Source organism: Marmota marmota, unplaced genomic scaffold (genome assembly GCF_001458135.2).
Source record: "Marmota marmota marmota unplaced genomic scaffold, marMar, whole genome shotgun sequence".
Lineage (NCBI taxonomy): Eukaryota > Metazoa > Chordata > Mammalia > Rodentia > Sciuridae > Marmota > Marmota marmota.
In genome coordinates, this window is record NW_026000141.1 from 1,112,636 (window position 1) to 1,126,399 (window position 13,764).

At 47.5% G+C, this 13,764-nt stretch overlaps 2 protein-coding genes across 6 annotated transcripts in view; both read left to right on the forward strand.

Annotated features, from left to right (window-relative positions):
- Positions 1 to 4,600, forward strand: part of Chfr (checkpoint with forkhead and ring finger domains) — a 44,499-nt gene extending 39,899 nt beyond the window's left edge. Inside the window, exon 14 of the mRNA XM_048785864.1 lies at positions 4,589 to 4,600. The gene's annotated coding sequence lies outside the window, so the exon portion shown is untranslated. The remainder of the gene's footprint in view (positions 1 to 4,588) is intronic.
- Positions 180 to 13,764, forward strand: part of Golga3 (golgin A3) — a 45,278-nt gene continuing 31,693 nt past the window's right edge. The window contains exons 1-4 of one of the 5 annotated variants that reach the window (XM_015505614.2): positions 180 to 519; positions 5,486 to 5,798; positions 7,917 to 8,195; positions 11,036 to 11,148. In XM_015505614.2, coding sequence (XP_015361100.1) covers positions 5,594 to 5,798; positions 7,917 to 8,195; positions 11,036 to 11,148 — 597 coding nt within the window. In that variant the 5' untranslated portion in view covers positions 180 to 519; positions 5,486 to 5,593. Of the gene's footprint in view, positions 520 to 708; positions 899 to 4,699; positions 4,720 to 5,485; positions 5,799 to 7,916; positions 8,196 to 11,035; positions 11,149 to 13,764 lie in introns of those variants that run through there. The other 4 variants (XM_015505615.2, XM_048785855.1, XM_048785856.1 and 1 more) reach the window with 4 other exon arrangements.

The following is a 13,764-nucleotide window of genomic DNA, read 5'->3' on the forward strand; positions in this document are numbered from 1 at the left end:
GCTTTAGGGCGGAGCCCAGCGACCGCGGCAGGCACCCGGCCGGCCTTGGGTCTGGCAGGCGGTGACGCAAGCGTGCCACGCCCACCAGAGGCGGAACCCACGCAAGCCACGCCCGCCTACGACTGGGGAGGGGCGGGATGCCGCTATCCCTGACCACGCCACTTCCGCCGGAAGGTTGTCCGGCTTTCTGTCGGAGTTAGTCCTGCCAGTCTGGAAAAGAGGCAAAAGAGTCGCAGAACCTTAAAGTCTCTTTCCGAAGCCTGCCTCGGTCCTGTGCGGGTCAGCCCAACACCGCTTGGGCCCGAGTGCGGCTGCGAACAGAGAAAGACACTCTTTATTCCGGAACGGAGATCGCGCGCAGGCTGTTTCCGGGGGCTCGAGGCTGTCGCACCGCTGTGCCCCGCCCCTCGCGCGGCCACGTCTAGCCAAAGCTGCAGAGTCGGCGGTGCCGGGTGAGGGCCGCGGGCGGGGTTCGTAGGCGTGAGGGGCGAACGTCCCGGGCAGCATCGGAGCACTGGGGTGAGTGTCTGGGGCTGCGTCGGGGGAGCAAGAGGGCCGTGTCCGGGCAGCATGGGGGCGAGTGTCGGGGGCCTCGTAGGGGAAGCCTGGGGATGAGGGTCTGGGGGCACGTCGGGGGAGCTTGGAGGCGGGGGCCGGGGCGGCCACGAGAGGGGCCGGGGAGGCGCTGGTCAGCGGCGGCCCGCTCCAGTCAACCCTCTGTGTCCGGGCCTGGACACCTCCACTGGTCTCGGCATTGGCTCTATAAACATGGAGGCTCGCCCTACGCCTCTTGAATGCGATCTGCCCAGAAGACGTCTGCTGCTGCCGCTTGCTACTAGGCCAGCGTATTCAAAGTTTGGTCCTTTTACAGCTGATGACAAACGTGACGTGATGGCAGGTACTTCCTCGTTTGCCTCAGTCCTCGGCGGACTTTTTTGATTCTGATGCTCAGGTGTGCTTCACCATTTAGTGCCACGGTCCAGACAGAGAAGGACAAGGCGCTGTCCCCAAGCGTGAGCCAGACCAACAGCTCACTTCTTTGCACAATTGCTTATTAAGTGCCAGTGGAGTAACAAGCCTTGTTGCAGATGTTAGGATATAGTGGTGAGGTCTCTGCCCTTACCCTGCTCACCTTCTAGTGGAGGGACAGGAATATCTAATAGGGCCATTACCAAGAGGATTGGATGGTGGTTGGGTGGAGTGAGCCTTTGGCAGAGATGGTCTCAAGTCCAGACCTCCGTGTCAAGAAGCTACTGTGCAAAATTGTCAGCGAGGCATTTCAGGCAGAATGAATGAGAAATGTGGAGACACTATGGAGAACTAGTTCCGTGTGTCTGGGTGTAGAATGTGGCTGAAACGTATGAAAAAGGAGGAAGGCAGTAAGAGTAAGGGTGTAGAAGTAGGCAGGAGCCACATGGAATGTGGCTTCACAGTTTATGGTGAGAGTTTTGTGTTTTACTGTTAATAGGACATTGTAAACCATTTACAGGTGCCTCATGGCCATTGCCTTTATGACCCTTTAGCTTTCAGTTACAATAAACTTTGAGTGGCAAGAAAAGGAAATGAAAATCATATTAACTCTAAAGTGGCTTAGTGGTAGAGCATTTGTCTAGCATGTTCAAGGCCTTGGGCTTGATCCCCAGCACCACAACAAAACAGATAAACAAAAATAGCTGTTTTTCTCCAGTTGCTTTAGGAAATTGTATTCTTTTTCAAGTGAGAATATCTTTCGTTGTCTTTTACTGTCAGTTCTGACAAACAGTAGTTGAAGGGAAAATGAGGCTAATCATTGCACCTGTTTATTAAGGGCATGAGACAGATACTACCTGATTTTTATTTGGCAAAGTTTTGTATTCATTTCTCTTTTATTGATGAAGAAACAGGCTAAGAGTAGTTCAGAAATCCATCCAAGGAGTTGGGATTTGAGGCATACGTGTCCAGTTTGTAAGTCTGTCCTTACATCCCCATTGTAGAGTGACCTGGTTTTTGGTTTTCATTTGCATATATCCTGTTTGTATTTGGCTACTAGTGTGGCCTCAGCCACATTATCTTCTTCAAAAAATTCTGTTTTGTCTTTGGCAATGTTCTGTTTCTAATTCCTGATAGGAACAATCTCAATATGGAGGTTGGAGCTGTTGATGAGTGTATACTGAATTCATGGACTCTGCTGAACAGGGGAACTGGAAGTTCTGTAGGTGTCTGAATTGATGATTTCCCAGTATGAAGTCCTTTGGCTTTAGGCAGGAGTGAACCTGAGTTTTGTGTACCTTCTAAAGTTCTTGGTGCAGCTTTGCTCAGTCTGCTGTCTAGGAAACTAGGAATGCAAGTGGTCAAAATGATACTATGGTGAGTCTGGCCTCTTTTTAATTAAAAAAAAAAATCATGAAGTGGAGTGCACATTACTAATAACAGCTTCCATGTGACACATCATTGGCTGTCTAATCCTCCAAGTTGCCCAGAGATTTGCCTTGACCAGCAGTCTGAAGTACTGGGGACCTGAATGACTGCGTCATGCTAACTAGAATTCAAGGGAGACTAATGCTGGACAAAGAGTGCAGTTTATTGCCCTTCAGGGAGAAGGACACTGCCCCAGGTTCTGCACTAGGCACAATCAGGAAATTCTGTCTGCTTGGCTGCTGAAGGAGTTGAGTGTGAGCATGGGCCATCTTCACAAGTTTCCAGAGTAAGTCTCAGTCTTGGGTTCTGTGCTCTGGAGGTCCATAGCATCCCAGAATCTAAAGGTGTCTTTCTCAGCAAGAAGTCAAAGAAGGGGAGTTGAGGGTGGAATATGTAATGGCTGTGGGCCCAAGCTGTTGTTGCCATGTTTGTTATTACTAATGGAACTTGAGCATCCTTTGCTGGTGTTCTTCCTGGACAATGTTAGATGAGGGTACTGTAATTACTTGCTCTAAGGCACATTTTCTTTGGGACTCCTGGCTGCCCTCTTTTGCATATTCATCTTTGTAGATAAGTATGGTCTCCTGAGTCCTGCTCCCCTGCTCCTCACGGGGCTTCTCTGGACTGTGCCCCTTGTGTGCTGCTTTTCAGTTTGTAACTCCAGGAGCCATTCTCTGACCCTCATTGGAACTGGAGTTCCCAGGTATTTTCAGTATGAATAGGTAAGAGCTTTTCTGTATTTGAAAAGACAGTGTTGATACTCAGGCATTCAGATATTTTGTCACTTTGTTTTGGAACCATTAGCTTAGCTGCAGGGTGGAACTTGGCAGAGCCAAAGGTTAAGTCAGAGAGGTGTGCTGAGCACTTCTGTGAATGGGGAGTGTATGCAGTAGTGGGGAGGCTGACTTGGAGTGATGGAGTCTGCTTCTAGGGATCTTAGGGATCTTGGAGTAGATGGAACATACTGCAGTGTGAGTGCTGTAGTGGGGCCAGGGGAAGTGTGGTGATAGCAGGAAGAGTGGGTGAGACAGAGGGACTGGCTTCTGCAGCCACACTTTTCATCTGACGTGCAGTGCATGTGGGAACTGTGGGAACATACAGTGATTTGGACATTAGCATCCCCACACAGGGCAGAGGTAAAGACATTTCAAAGCTAAACTTTTGCTAAGAAATTTTGCAAAAGGAACATATCTGCATTGTACTGGTATTCAGTGGTACAGTGGATTTTCCATTTCACAATATTTATTCAGGTATATCTGTGTATCATTCATCTGTCCTTTAAGTGGCAAACTGAGAGGAAGGGGTCACCTGGGGCATTGTTTGATAAAGTGCCTCACTTGCTTTGGGGTGTCTTCACTGTGTGGGGTCCTGGCTTAGCTGACTCACACCAGCTGCATCTGGGATTGTAGCTGTGGATCAGGCTTAGTGGGTGCTCAGTGGTTTTCCATGTTCCATACAAGAACCTATAAAGTGGCGATGTTCAGAGAGGTCTGTGGGATGTATGTGGACAGGCTCCAGGGGTCTGTTCACCCCCCACCCAGCTTGTGACCAGGCTCCAGGAGTCTCTTCACCCCCCACCCAGCTCAGAAGTCTCCAGTGGTGAACGGTGTCTCTGATGGCACAGACCAGAGGGAGGTGAGAACTCACTGCACACGGGATCATGTTTTGGCCAACCTCAGTGACTCCCTTCATTTTTGTGACTCAGACAAGCTTTTGGTCTGACATGTAGATGTTACGTGTGCTGGGCCCTGTCAGTGAGGCAAACTCCCAGAGCCTGTTCTTTACAGTACTTTTGATTAGCTGCACTGGATTTGTAGTTCCTGTTGCTTTCACAGGTTCTTATCAGTAGTGCCTTCTAGTTACAAGCCCCTCAGCTGGTTTCTCATTAATGTTCTGTTTGTTTATGTTGTCGATGGACCTTTATTTTATTATATGTGGTGTTGAGAATCGAACCCAGTGCCTCATACATGCTAGGCAAGCGCTTTATCACTGAGTCACAACCCCAGCCCTCTATTCATGTTCTGAACAGCACTGTTATTAATTCATTGTCTCTAGCCCATAGGGTGCAGAGAGGAATAACTGGTCATTAGTTATGAGCACTAGGTCTGCACAGATGGCACTTCAGTACCTAAGCCATGGGTCATGTAAATAGGTGGGTTCTGCCCACCGCCAGGGGTGAGTTCTTTCACAGGTGAATAGTGATGGAAGATGGGTGGAGTCAGATGCGCCTGCAGTATAGGCTTATTTTGTGTCAGCCTTTTTTTTTTTTTAGAACGACCTACTTGGGATTCTTACCTGTAATTTCTATATGGCATTTGTAAGGTAGGAATGAAGGTTATATAAGTTTTTCTTATCTACAAAACACGTTAAACACATTAAACAAAACATAGAATAATATGAATTTTTTTTCCTTAGTGATACTAGGTATTGAACCCAAGAGCACTCTACCACTGAGCTACACCCCCAGCCTTTCTTATTTTTTATTTTGAGACAGGATCTTGCTAAGTTGCTGAGGCCTAGAACTTGGGATCCTCCTATCTCAACTTTCTGGGTAGCTGGGTTCATAGGCATGCGCCACCATACCCAGCATAAAACTTATTTTAAAGGAAATAAACGCCAGCATTTCTACAGAATTCTACATATACTGTATACATTTCTACAGAATTCTACATATACTTTATACATTTCTACATATACTTTATCTGTTGATAAGAAAGAATTCATCATAGTATCAGTACACTTCAGAGTTGATAAACAAACTTAGGGTTAAGTTTTGCCCTTAAATTAAGCTTAGGAGGACAGATCAAAAGCCTAAGTTTGTGATCTTGGAAGTTCCCCCAGAACTCTCTTCGGCCAGCCCTGCAGAGACAGGAGGTGCCTTCAGGAAAGAGTTTAGGTGTGACTGAGTTAGCATTTTGTCCTCAAAACCCAGGAATTCTAGGGGCTGAAGAATTGCTTATTGAATGAGTCAGTCTCTACTTATTGGCAGTACAAATGCAAAGTGGGAATCAAATGTTAATTTTGTAATTTTTACTTGAAATCTGTCAAATGAATTTTCATAATATATTTTCTTTTTTCTTCCTATCAGGTATCATGATACTGGTTGGTTTGACTTCAAGCCATTTATGAGACTTCAAATCACCCCCAAAATGGGAAACAGAGTGAGGTCTTTCCCAGGAACTCTGGGCTGTTGCTGATGGTAGAAACCGAATGCACCTCAGGGTCACTTGTAGCCCTCAGTGTCAGCTCAGCTTGGGCCGTCCTGAACATGGACAATATGTTGGCCAAGCAGGACAGGCTCCTGGAGGACAATGCCAACAGTGGCACCTCAGCTTGCCCCGAGGCCCTCCTGCAGCCCCAGGACTTGCTGGCACCACCTGACCAGCTGGACAAAGCTCAGTGTAAGTGGCTTACCCCCATGGCTGGTGCTGTGCCTGTGAGCATAGTGTGGCCAGCTTGTGTTTGGAGAAGGATGCAAACATTTATTCATCCAGAGTGTGTGTAAGTAATCCAACAAGTGCTATTTTCAGTTGGCATTAACTTTAAATGAAGCACTGTTTGTATTCAACCACCTGGTTGTGCACCTTTTGACCCTAGTGGCTTCTGTGGGTCTTCACTGATATGTTATTGTTCCATACCTGGAATTCTGCTGTTTTGGTTGATTGATCATTGAAGGTCTCTCTCTTTTTTTCATTTCCTTTCCTCCCTCTCTCCCTTCCCACTCGCCCCTCTTGGGGTTGGCAAACTTCTGAGGAAGGAGGGCACTCTACCTCTGAGTCACATCCCCAGCCCTTTTTACTTTTTATTTTGACACAGGGTATTGCTAAGTTGCTTAGGGCCTCATTCAGTTGCTGAGGCTGCTCTCGAACTTGCAATACTCCTGCCTCAGTGTCTTGAGCCACTGGGATTACAGGTGTGTACCACCATGCCTGACTGGTTGCTAAAATTTTAATAGCTAGAATCCAGAAATGGTTGAGCAGGGATCTAAGGATTCTTGCATCGCATTTTTACATTAGCTGCTACATGAGAAGTAAAAGGTGAATTATGTACTTTGTTTCCATGTCCCTTCAGTCAGAGGCTGTTGATGCAGTATGTACCTTTAAAATTCTAGATTTTTACCATGTAAATACATGTAACTTACTAGCAAAAATTGTGTTCTAAGATGGTTCCGTTGATTATTGTTACCTAAGTGCCAGGTGAGGCAGGTAATGGCATTCATACTGAGACAGTGGCTTCTGAGTTGGACAGATGTGGAAACAGCTCTTAGGTCTGCTGCTTATGTAGATTCATGGTACCCATACCACAGGGGCTTGTGAGCATTAGAGGGTGCACAGCATGCCAAGGGGGCTGGAGTGTGGCTTGGTGGTAGAGTGCTTGTCTAGCCTGAGTAAAGCCCTGGGATCCATCCCCATACTTGATGAGCAACCAGTAAATGGTTATGTCTATTTTTGTTGTCTTCATCCTTAATGTTTATCCATAATTTGTCTTGTGTTTGGAAACAATTAAGTCATAATATTTTTTTATTTTATTTTTTAATAAAGTCTTAGCATTTAATAGACTTGTAATAAAGTCTTAGTATTTATTGGGCCTTTTACTTTTAGACTTTTTAAAAAGTACAGTGTGATGCGTAAAACTTAATTTGTTATCTAAACAGAAAGTTTAGAGACTCACTCATCATAAAGTGGTATTAACCCAAGTAACATGAGTGTGAAATGTGGACCCCAGTGGAACTGGTGTGGGGTGTACAACAGACAGTTCTGTGGGGTGTTGGCAGGTCACTGCTTTACTCCTGTTCTGAGATCCCCGTGTGTCCTCTGGAGACAAAGCTGTGAGTGCTGTGTCAACAGAGACTGACATCTGCAAGTGACAGGCTCGACTGGCTGACTAGAGCTAGGCATCTCCTGGGTGTATTACTGTGCAGCTCATGGGGCCCAGTAGTGGTTAAGGAGAGGTTGGGGCCTCTGGGCGGGCCTCCTTCCTCCTTCTCCTCAGCTGACAAGCTCACAGGTAGGCTTTCACCCAACAGGTGGTCATCAAGCATAGAGCATTTCTTTGCAGAATTGCTCCCATCAACTTATCTACCTCTTTGCCTTAGATTTCTCATTTTTTGAGGATAACATGTGCTTTGAATTGACTTTGGAACCAGCCCTTGAAAATGTGAGCAAGGACACTGCCAGTTAGAATAATTCTCAGCTTTATTTCAAGCTTTTGTTTCTTTTCCTATTTTTGAAAACAGATTCTTAGGAGATTTCTCATTGTTCTTGTTTACATGGAAAGGAATTGCCTTAAATTCTGTAGCCAAGGTGTGAAGGGTGAGGTTACTTACAGGGGAGGCTGTAATGGAAGCCCATTGTGTTGCTTGCCCCAGGAAGGAGGCATGGGCTGTCTCTTCTCACAGGGCTCAGTTGTAACACATGGAGTTGCTCCTGCTCCTACATAGCTGCCTGTCTGAAATGAGCTGATCTTGCTGCCTATCTGAAATGACCACCATGGTGGTCCAACATGTTCTCTCTTTTCAGGTACCAGCATTGAGGCTGGCAAAACTTCTGAGGAAGGAGGAAGCCTTGATGGGCCTGGCCAAGAGACCCTCTGTCAGAATGGGCCTGCACCACAGTTCCCAGACCCTCTGCTGCCTCTCACCTCCACGACAAGCCCAGTGGGTCCTGATGCCTCTTCAGGTGTGGCTGGTTTCCATGACAACCTAAGGAAGTCTCAGGGAACTAGTGCTGAGGGCAGTGTTAGAAAAGAAGCTTTGCAATCTCTCAGACTCAGTCTTCCCATGCAAGAAACGCAACTGTGTAAGCATCCGCTCCTGCCGGGCCCTTCCCCACCCTCCAGAGCGGTGCCTGACTGCTCCTTTGTGGGCAGCGTGCCCTGCCCTATGCCATCTTATTACTGGGGGGCGGGGTGGTGTATTTAATGAATAGCTTCATTTTAAAGACTGAAAATACTGGTAGGTGTTGGAACTTCTCTGCTATTTGGTATTAGTGATGTTTCTAGAGTCCCTGTCAGTCAGCCCAACTCTTGTGTCCTTTATCACCCATGTGGCCAACAAGCAGATAGGGGGATCAGTCCTGAGATAGTTCTAATTATACTTGAAAGTGTTCTTTTATGCCTTTTTTGTTTGTGTTTGATACTGGTTATGGAACTCAGCCTTGGGCATGGTAAGCAAATGCTCTACCACTGAGCTACAGACCCAGCCCTTTTCATTTTTTATTTTGAGACAGGGTCTCACTACATTGCCCAAGCTGGCCTGGAACTTGCCATCCTCCTGCCTCAGTCTCCCGAGCAGCTGGGGACAAGGTTGTGGCCACCGCACCTAGCTTTTTTTGCATTATTTCCATCAGTATTTACTTTCTGATGGTCTCTGGCATTTCAAAGTTGAACAAGTTCTGCACTGGCAACCTTTGAACCCTAGAAACCTCAAGACCTTTTCCTTAGCTTTGCATTTTGTGTGTACACATACATCAAATTTTACATGATGAGATTGTTTCCTCAGCTCCCTCGTTGTCTTGCACCCCAGGCAAGCCATATTTTCACAAGGTTCTTGCGGGCCTCTATAAACATGCTCAGGGCTTGGCTGTTGTGTGTGGTATTGGGAGTGAGTGCTGATCCTGTGTTGCAGTTTTCCCACTGGGCTGTATTACATGGCATAGTTCCCTACCACCTGGAATCTCTTGGCCCCAGCACGACCAGGTCAGCCCCTGGCCCCTACTGCCTGCAGTCTTCCTGTCCATGGCAACAGTAAGCATTGCTGTGGCCAGCTTCCTGGCACACGTGTTTTTGGGGCTTTGACTCTCTGCTCTGTGGGCCATGCCTATGTTTGGTGCTGTCCCACCTGGTCAGATGCCAGGCACTAGGGACCTGTGTCGACACCTTTTCCCACATGCCTTCACCATGTGGACACTGTTTTTCTGCTTTTTGTATGTTTGTTTTTGAGACAAAGTCTATACAGTGCCCAGTCTGGCCTCAAACTCCTGGGCTCAAGCAATTCTCCCCATGTCAGCCTTCCAGGTAGCTGGGACTGCAGGTGTGCTCTGTCCACATGTGGGTGTGCATGGTGAGTGATCCGCTTTCCTCGCCACAGTCTGAGCATCTTGCTCTGCTGGCTACCCTGGGCAGTCTTTCTTGTGTGTTGTCTCTTCACATCTTGGCCTTTGTCTTCCCAAGTGTTGTGCTTTTTAAGGTTTCTGAAAATGGGCTACCAACATTTAAGTCAAGCAATGTCATAAATGCTGCATTCCTGATCCTACAGATTTTGTGCTCTGGTCTCAGGTGCCCACACGGCAGCACCTGCCCAGTCTGCACTACCCTGTTGTGGGGCAGTCTCCCACCGTCACCCTGACCTGAAGCTCTGTCTGGGTAGTTTGTCATCTAGCTCTGGTGTTGTTTAATTTACAGCCGTCCCATTTTGCTGATTGATGGCAACTTCTTGGTGGCCAGGGGCCTTAAGTGTGCCACTCAGATAAACTGGCCATCTGGGCCACACAGCCTTGCGAAATGTACTGGAGATCTGTTTGGTGATCAGATCACTAACAACAGTGGTCAGCTTCTGGTGACCTTAGCACTGCCTCGGTTTTAGGGATTTTTAAAAAAAATATTGCTTCCTTAGAATCCAACCATGTCTGAAGAGGGTATTAAAAGTTGTTAAAATACTGCATTTATCTACTTTGGTCAACAGCTGGACCGTCTGGTGGAATTCCACCTGCAGGGCTGCGATGTTAAAGAAGACTAAAGCTCAGGCCCAGTCCTGGGGAGAGCAGCCCCAGGTTTGAAGCTGTAATACCTTTGCACTTTTCATTCAACCTTTTAACTACTCAAAGTAGGATGTTTGGGTTTTAATAGTTTGAATTTTGTTTTGGGGTAGAAAGTTATTTCCCATTCTGTCCTTGAGCACAACCTCTGGATTGGAGTCTGTCAGGAAGTGAGTTGGCCAGCCCACCTCTGCTGTAGATTCTCCTGGGTATGCACTGGCAGTGCCCTGGAACCAGACTGCTCAGTCCTTTCTGTCCTTCAGGGAATAGTGCATGGGTCCTGCTGGCTTATTTAATTTTGCAAAGACCTATAAGATGGCTCGTTTCTGTAGGAAATGAAACAAGCTATGGATCAGTCATATCTCCAGGTGAGTGCATGGGGGAAAGTGTCCTATGTCATGATCCCATGGTGGCTCCTTGTATTGGTTGTCCCTGAGTATAGCCCCATCGTGGCTGCATTTGGGTCATGTTCCACCCACAACATCCCCAGGGGGTGAGCACCTTTAGCAGCTCCAGAGCAGAGTCCTGGCCCACACCAGCAGAGTGTCTTGAGCCTGTGCACACCCAGCTCTGGAGCCAGCTTTAAGTTCACCCCTTTATGTTACTAGAAGGCACTTGTCTCCTGTCTCTGGTTTTGCCAGGCAGACGCCTGTCTTGAGGAGCAGCAGTGACCAGCTCTTTGGTGTGTCTCCTACAAGATGGACCCTCTCTGTGGTCAGTGGGCCAAAACTTATAGTTTTCTCTCAGTCTAGAAATTAGATGGCTGTGCATTTTTTAGGAGTTAAAATATTGGCAATTAAACGCAAAACAGCCACATTCTGGTTGCCAACTTGTTCTCTGTGCCCTGCTCCCTTATGTCCTCTTAATGGACATTTCCCCTGAAGGCTCCACGATGTCGTCACTGCCACTGGAGGAGGAGGAGCAGGTCCGACTTCAGGCCCGGAAGCAGCTGGAAGAGCAGCTCAGACAATACCGAGTAAAGCGCCAGCAGGAGAGGGTGAGTCTCCTCCTGAGCCTGCTCAGAAAAGCTCTGCACGTAGCTCGGCATGGCAGTGCACGCCTGTCATCCCAGCAACTCTGGAGGCCGAGGCAGGAGGATCGCAAGTTTGAGGCCAGCCTCAGCAATTTAGCACGGCCATAAGCAACTTAGCAAGACCCTGTCTCAAAAAATAAAAGGGGCTAGGGATGTGGCTCAGTGGCTAAGTGCCCCTGGGTAAATCCCTGGTACAAAAAAAAAAAAACAAAAGCTCTGTGTGTGTCGGGTGTGCACACCTGTTAATCCCAGTGACTCAGGAAACTGAGGCAGGAGAATTGCAAGTTCAAGGCTAGCCTGGGCAACTTGGTGAGACTGTATAAAAATGAAAAACTAAAAAGATCTTTGGATGTGGCTCAATGTATAGCACTCCTGGGTTTAGTCCCTGGTACCAAAAAAGAAAGAAGGAAAGCAAGCTGGCCCATGCTGTGTGAGGTGAGCTGTCAGCGCTGGCTCCGGCATGTAGATGGGTGGGGCTCTCATAGCTGCCGCTGTGCATGCATCCCCTTGGGAGACTCCAGCAGGGTCAGGTCAGGCCCATCTGGTCCTGCTGCCTTTGGAAGGAGTGCATTTTATTCCTGCATCTGAAAACCAGAGAAGCTGAGCTTGTACCTTTGCTCTCAGACCTGAGCCACCAGGCTTAGGTCTCCATTTACTTCATGAGTGACAATCCCAGTGAACTCTACTGCTGTACATGGTTGTGCCTTCTGCAGGCCAGGCACAGAGCTTCTGCTAGGATCACCTAAAGCGGTCTCCTGAAGCCCGTCACTTGGCTCTAGGCAAGGTTCTATGAGTGCCCCATTTTTAGTTCTTCCAACTTTTTTGTGGGGTTAAAAATTTTAAAATGAAGTTATTTAAGATTTAAAGTAAACTAAGTTAAAAATTCATTCAGTGAGATTTTGTAAAAACAGTCTCCATCGGGTTAGCATTGTTCTCCTAGAAGAAAGTGCTGTTTTCAAGGTGCTTCTGCTCTGCAGGGGATGGGAGCTCTGCATAGCCAGGCCTGTCTCTAGGGTGCTCTACCAGGAGCAGTCACAGTGCAGGACAGCGTCAGTGACTGCCACAAGCTGGTGTTGTGTTAGTTCCCTGTTGCACCATGGGCCGGTGAAGAGGTGACTTTCAGGAGGAGAAACAGACTGAGTTAAGGACCTTGCTGGAAGTCACTCAGCAGTGATGCAGAACTCCTGTGAGGTGTGCCTCCCTGAGCCTGTATGGAAGTTCCAGACCTGCCTGAATCTTCTGGCATTAACTGATGAATGTGTCAGTAGTAGTGTAACACTCCAAATGTGAAAGTTTAGGACTAGTCCTCATCTTAAAAAATTAGGTATCTCAAATAACAGCTAAAAAAGTTGCATATAATCATGTAACAGGGGAGTGCTTCCTTAGTCCTGGACCTTGAGACTAGCTCACCATGTCAGGTCTGACATCAAGTCCCCACTCCCAATCTCCCACTTGCTCAAGGAGGGCAGATTGGAAGAGGCCATACTTCCTGCCTCAGCCCCTCTCATTCAGTCATCCCCACATCCTGGTGTGGGAGCCAGAGTCAGGGTAATTTGGTGCTCTGAGTCAGCAGCCCCACTATCCCCACCGGATCGAGGCCACATGAGCATGGTGCTGTGCTTCCTGCTAGTTCATAGAGTAAGAGGTTCCCTTTGAGACTGAGGTTAATTCAGAGTGTGAAGTCACAGTAATGGGTCCCCGTGAAGACTTCTAGGGTCGTGTCAGCTGGAGTTGAGAGCGCCGAGTGAGCGAGCAGCAAGGGACTGGACCAGGAGTGTAGACTGTGCAGCCTGAGCAGTGCCTCAGGAGTCCTGCCAGGTGTGGTGTGGCCAGGGCACGCTGCCAGGTCTGCAGGACCCGGGCCTGCATGCTCTCATCTACACAGACAGCTGAGAGCGACCCATGTAAAGTCTGCCAGCATTTAATCAGTTTCTAGATTTGGACTGTAGTGTTTTATATCTTGGTGTATCTTGGTTGGTAAATCTTTTTTCTGGAGGGGGGCTACTGGGGATTGAACTCGGGCACTCGACCACTGAGCCGCATCCCCAGCCCTATTTTGTCTTTTATTTAGAGACAGGGTCTCACTGAGTTGCTTAGCACCTCACCATTGCTGAGGCTGGCTTTGAACTCTGGATCCTCCTGCCTCCGCCTCCCAAGCCACTGGAATTATAGGTGAGAGCCATTGTGCCTGGCTCGGTTGGTAAATCCTTGACTATAAAATTATGGTAAAAGCTTTGGTGTATTTGTTGTTTTGATATTTATTGCCCTCCATGTAAGCTTAACTAGTTTACGCTCTGGTTTGCGGTATGTAAGATTTGTCAGTTTTCTTACCCTTGGCAGCTTTGGAAACAAAAGTTGAATGTTGAATTTTTCTCTCCTCATGGTTCCTAATGCTGTCATCCTGTGTATGGGCTTTCGGTTCTTTTCATGGGTGTCTTTACTGTGTAGCTGCTGTGTATGCCAGGAAATGATCACTTCTTGGTGTATGTTGAAAGGATTTTTCCCTAGCTTCCATGTCTTTTGACTTCTAGCAACTTTTTTTTAAGGTTATCTTTGAGTAAGCATGATGATGAAGTTCTT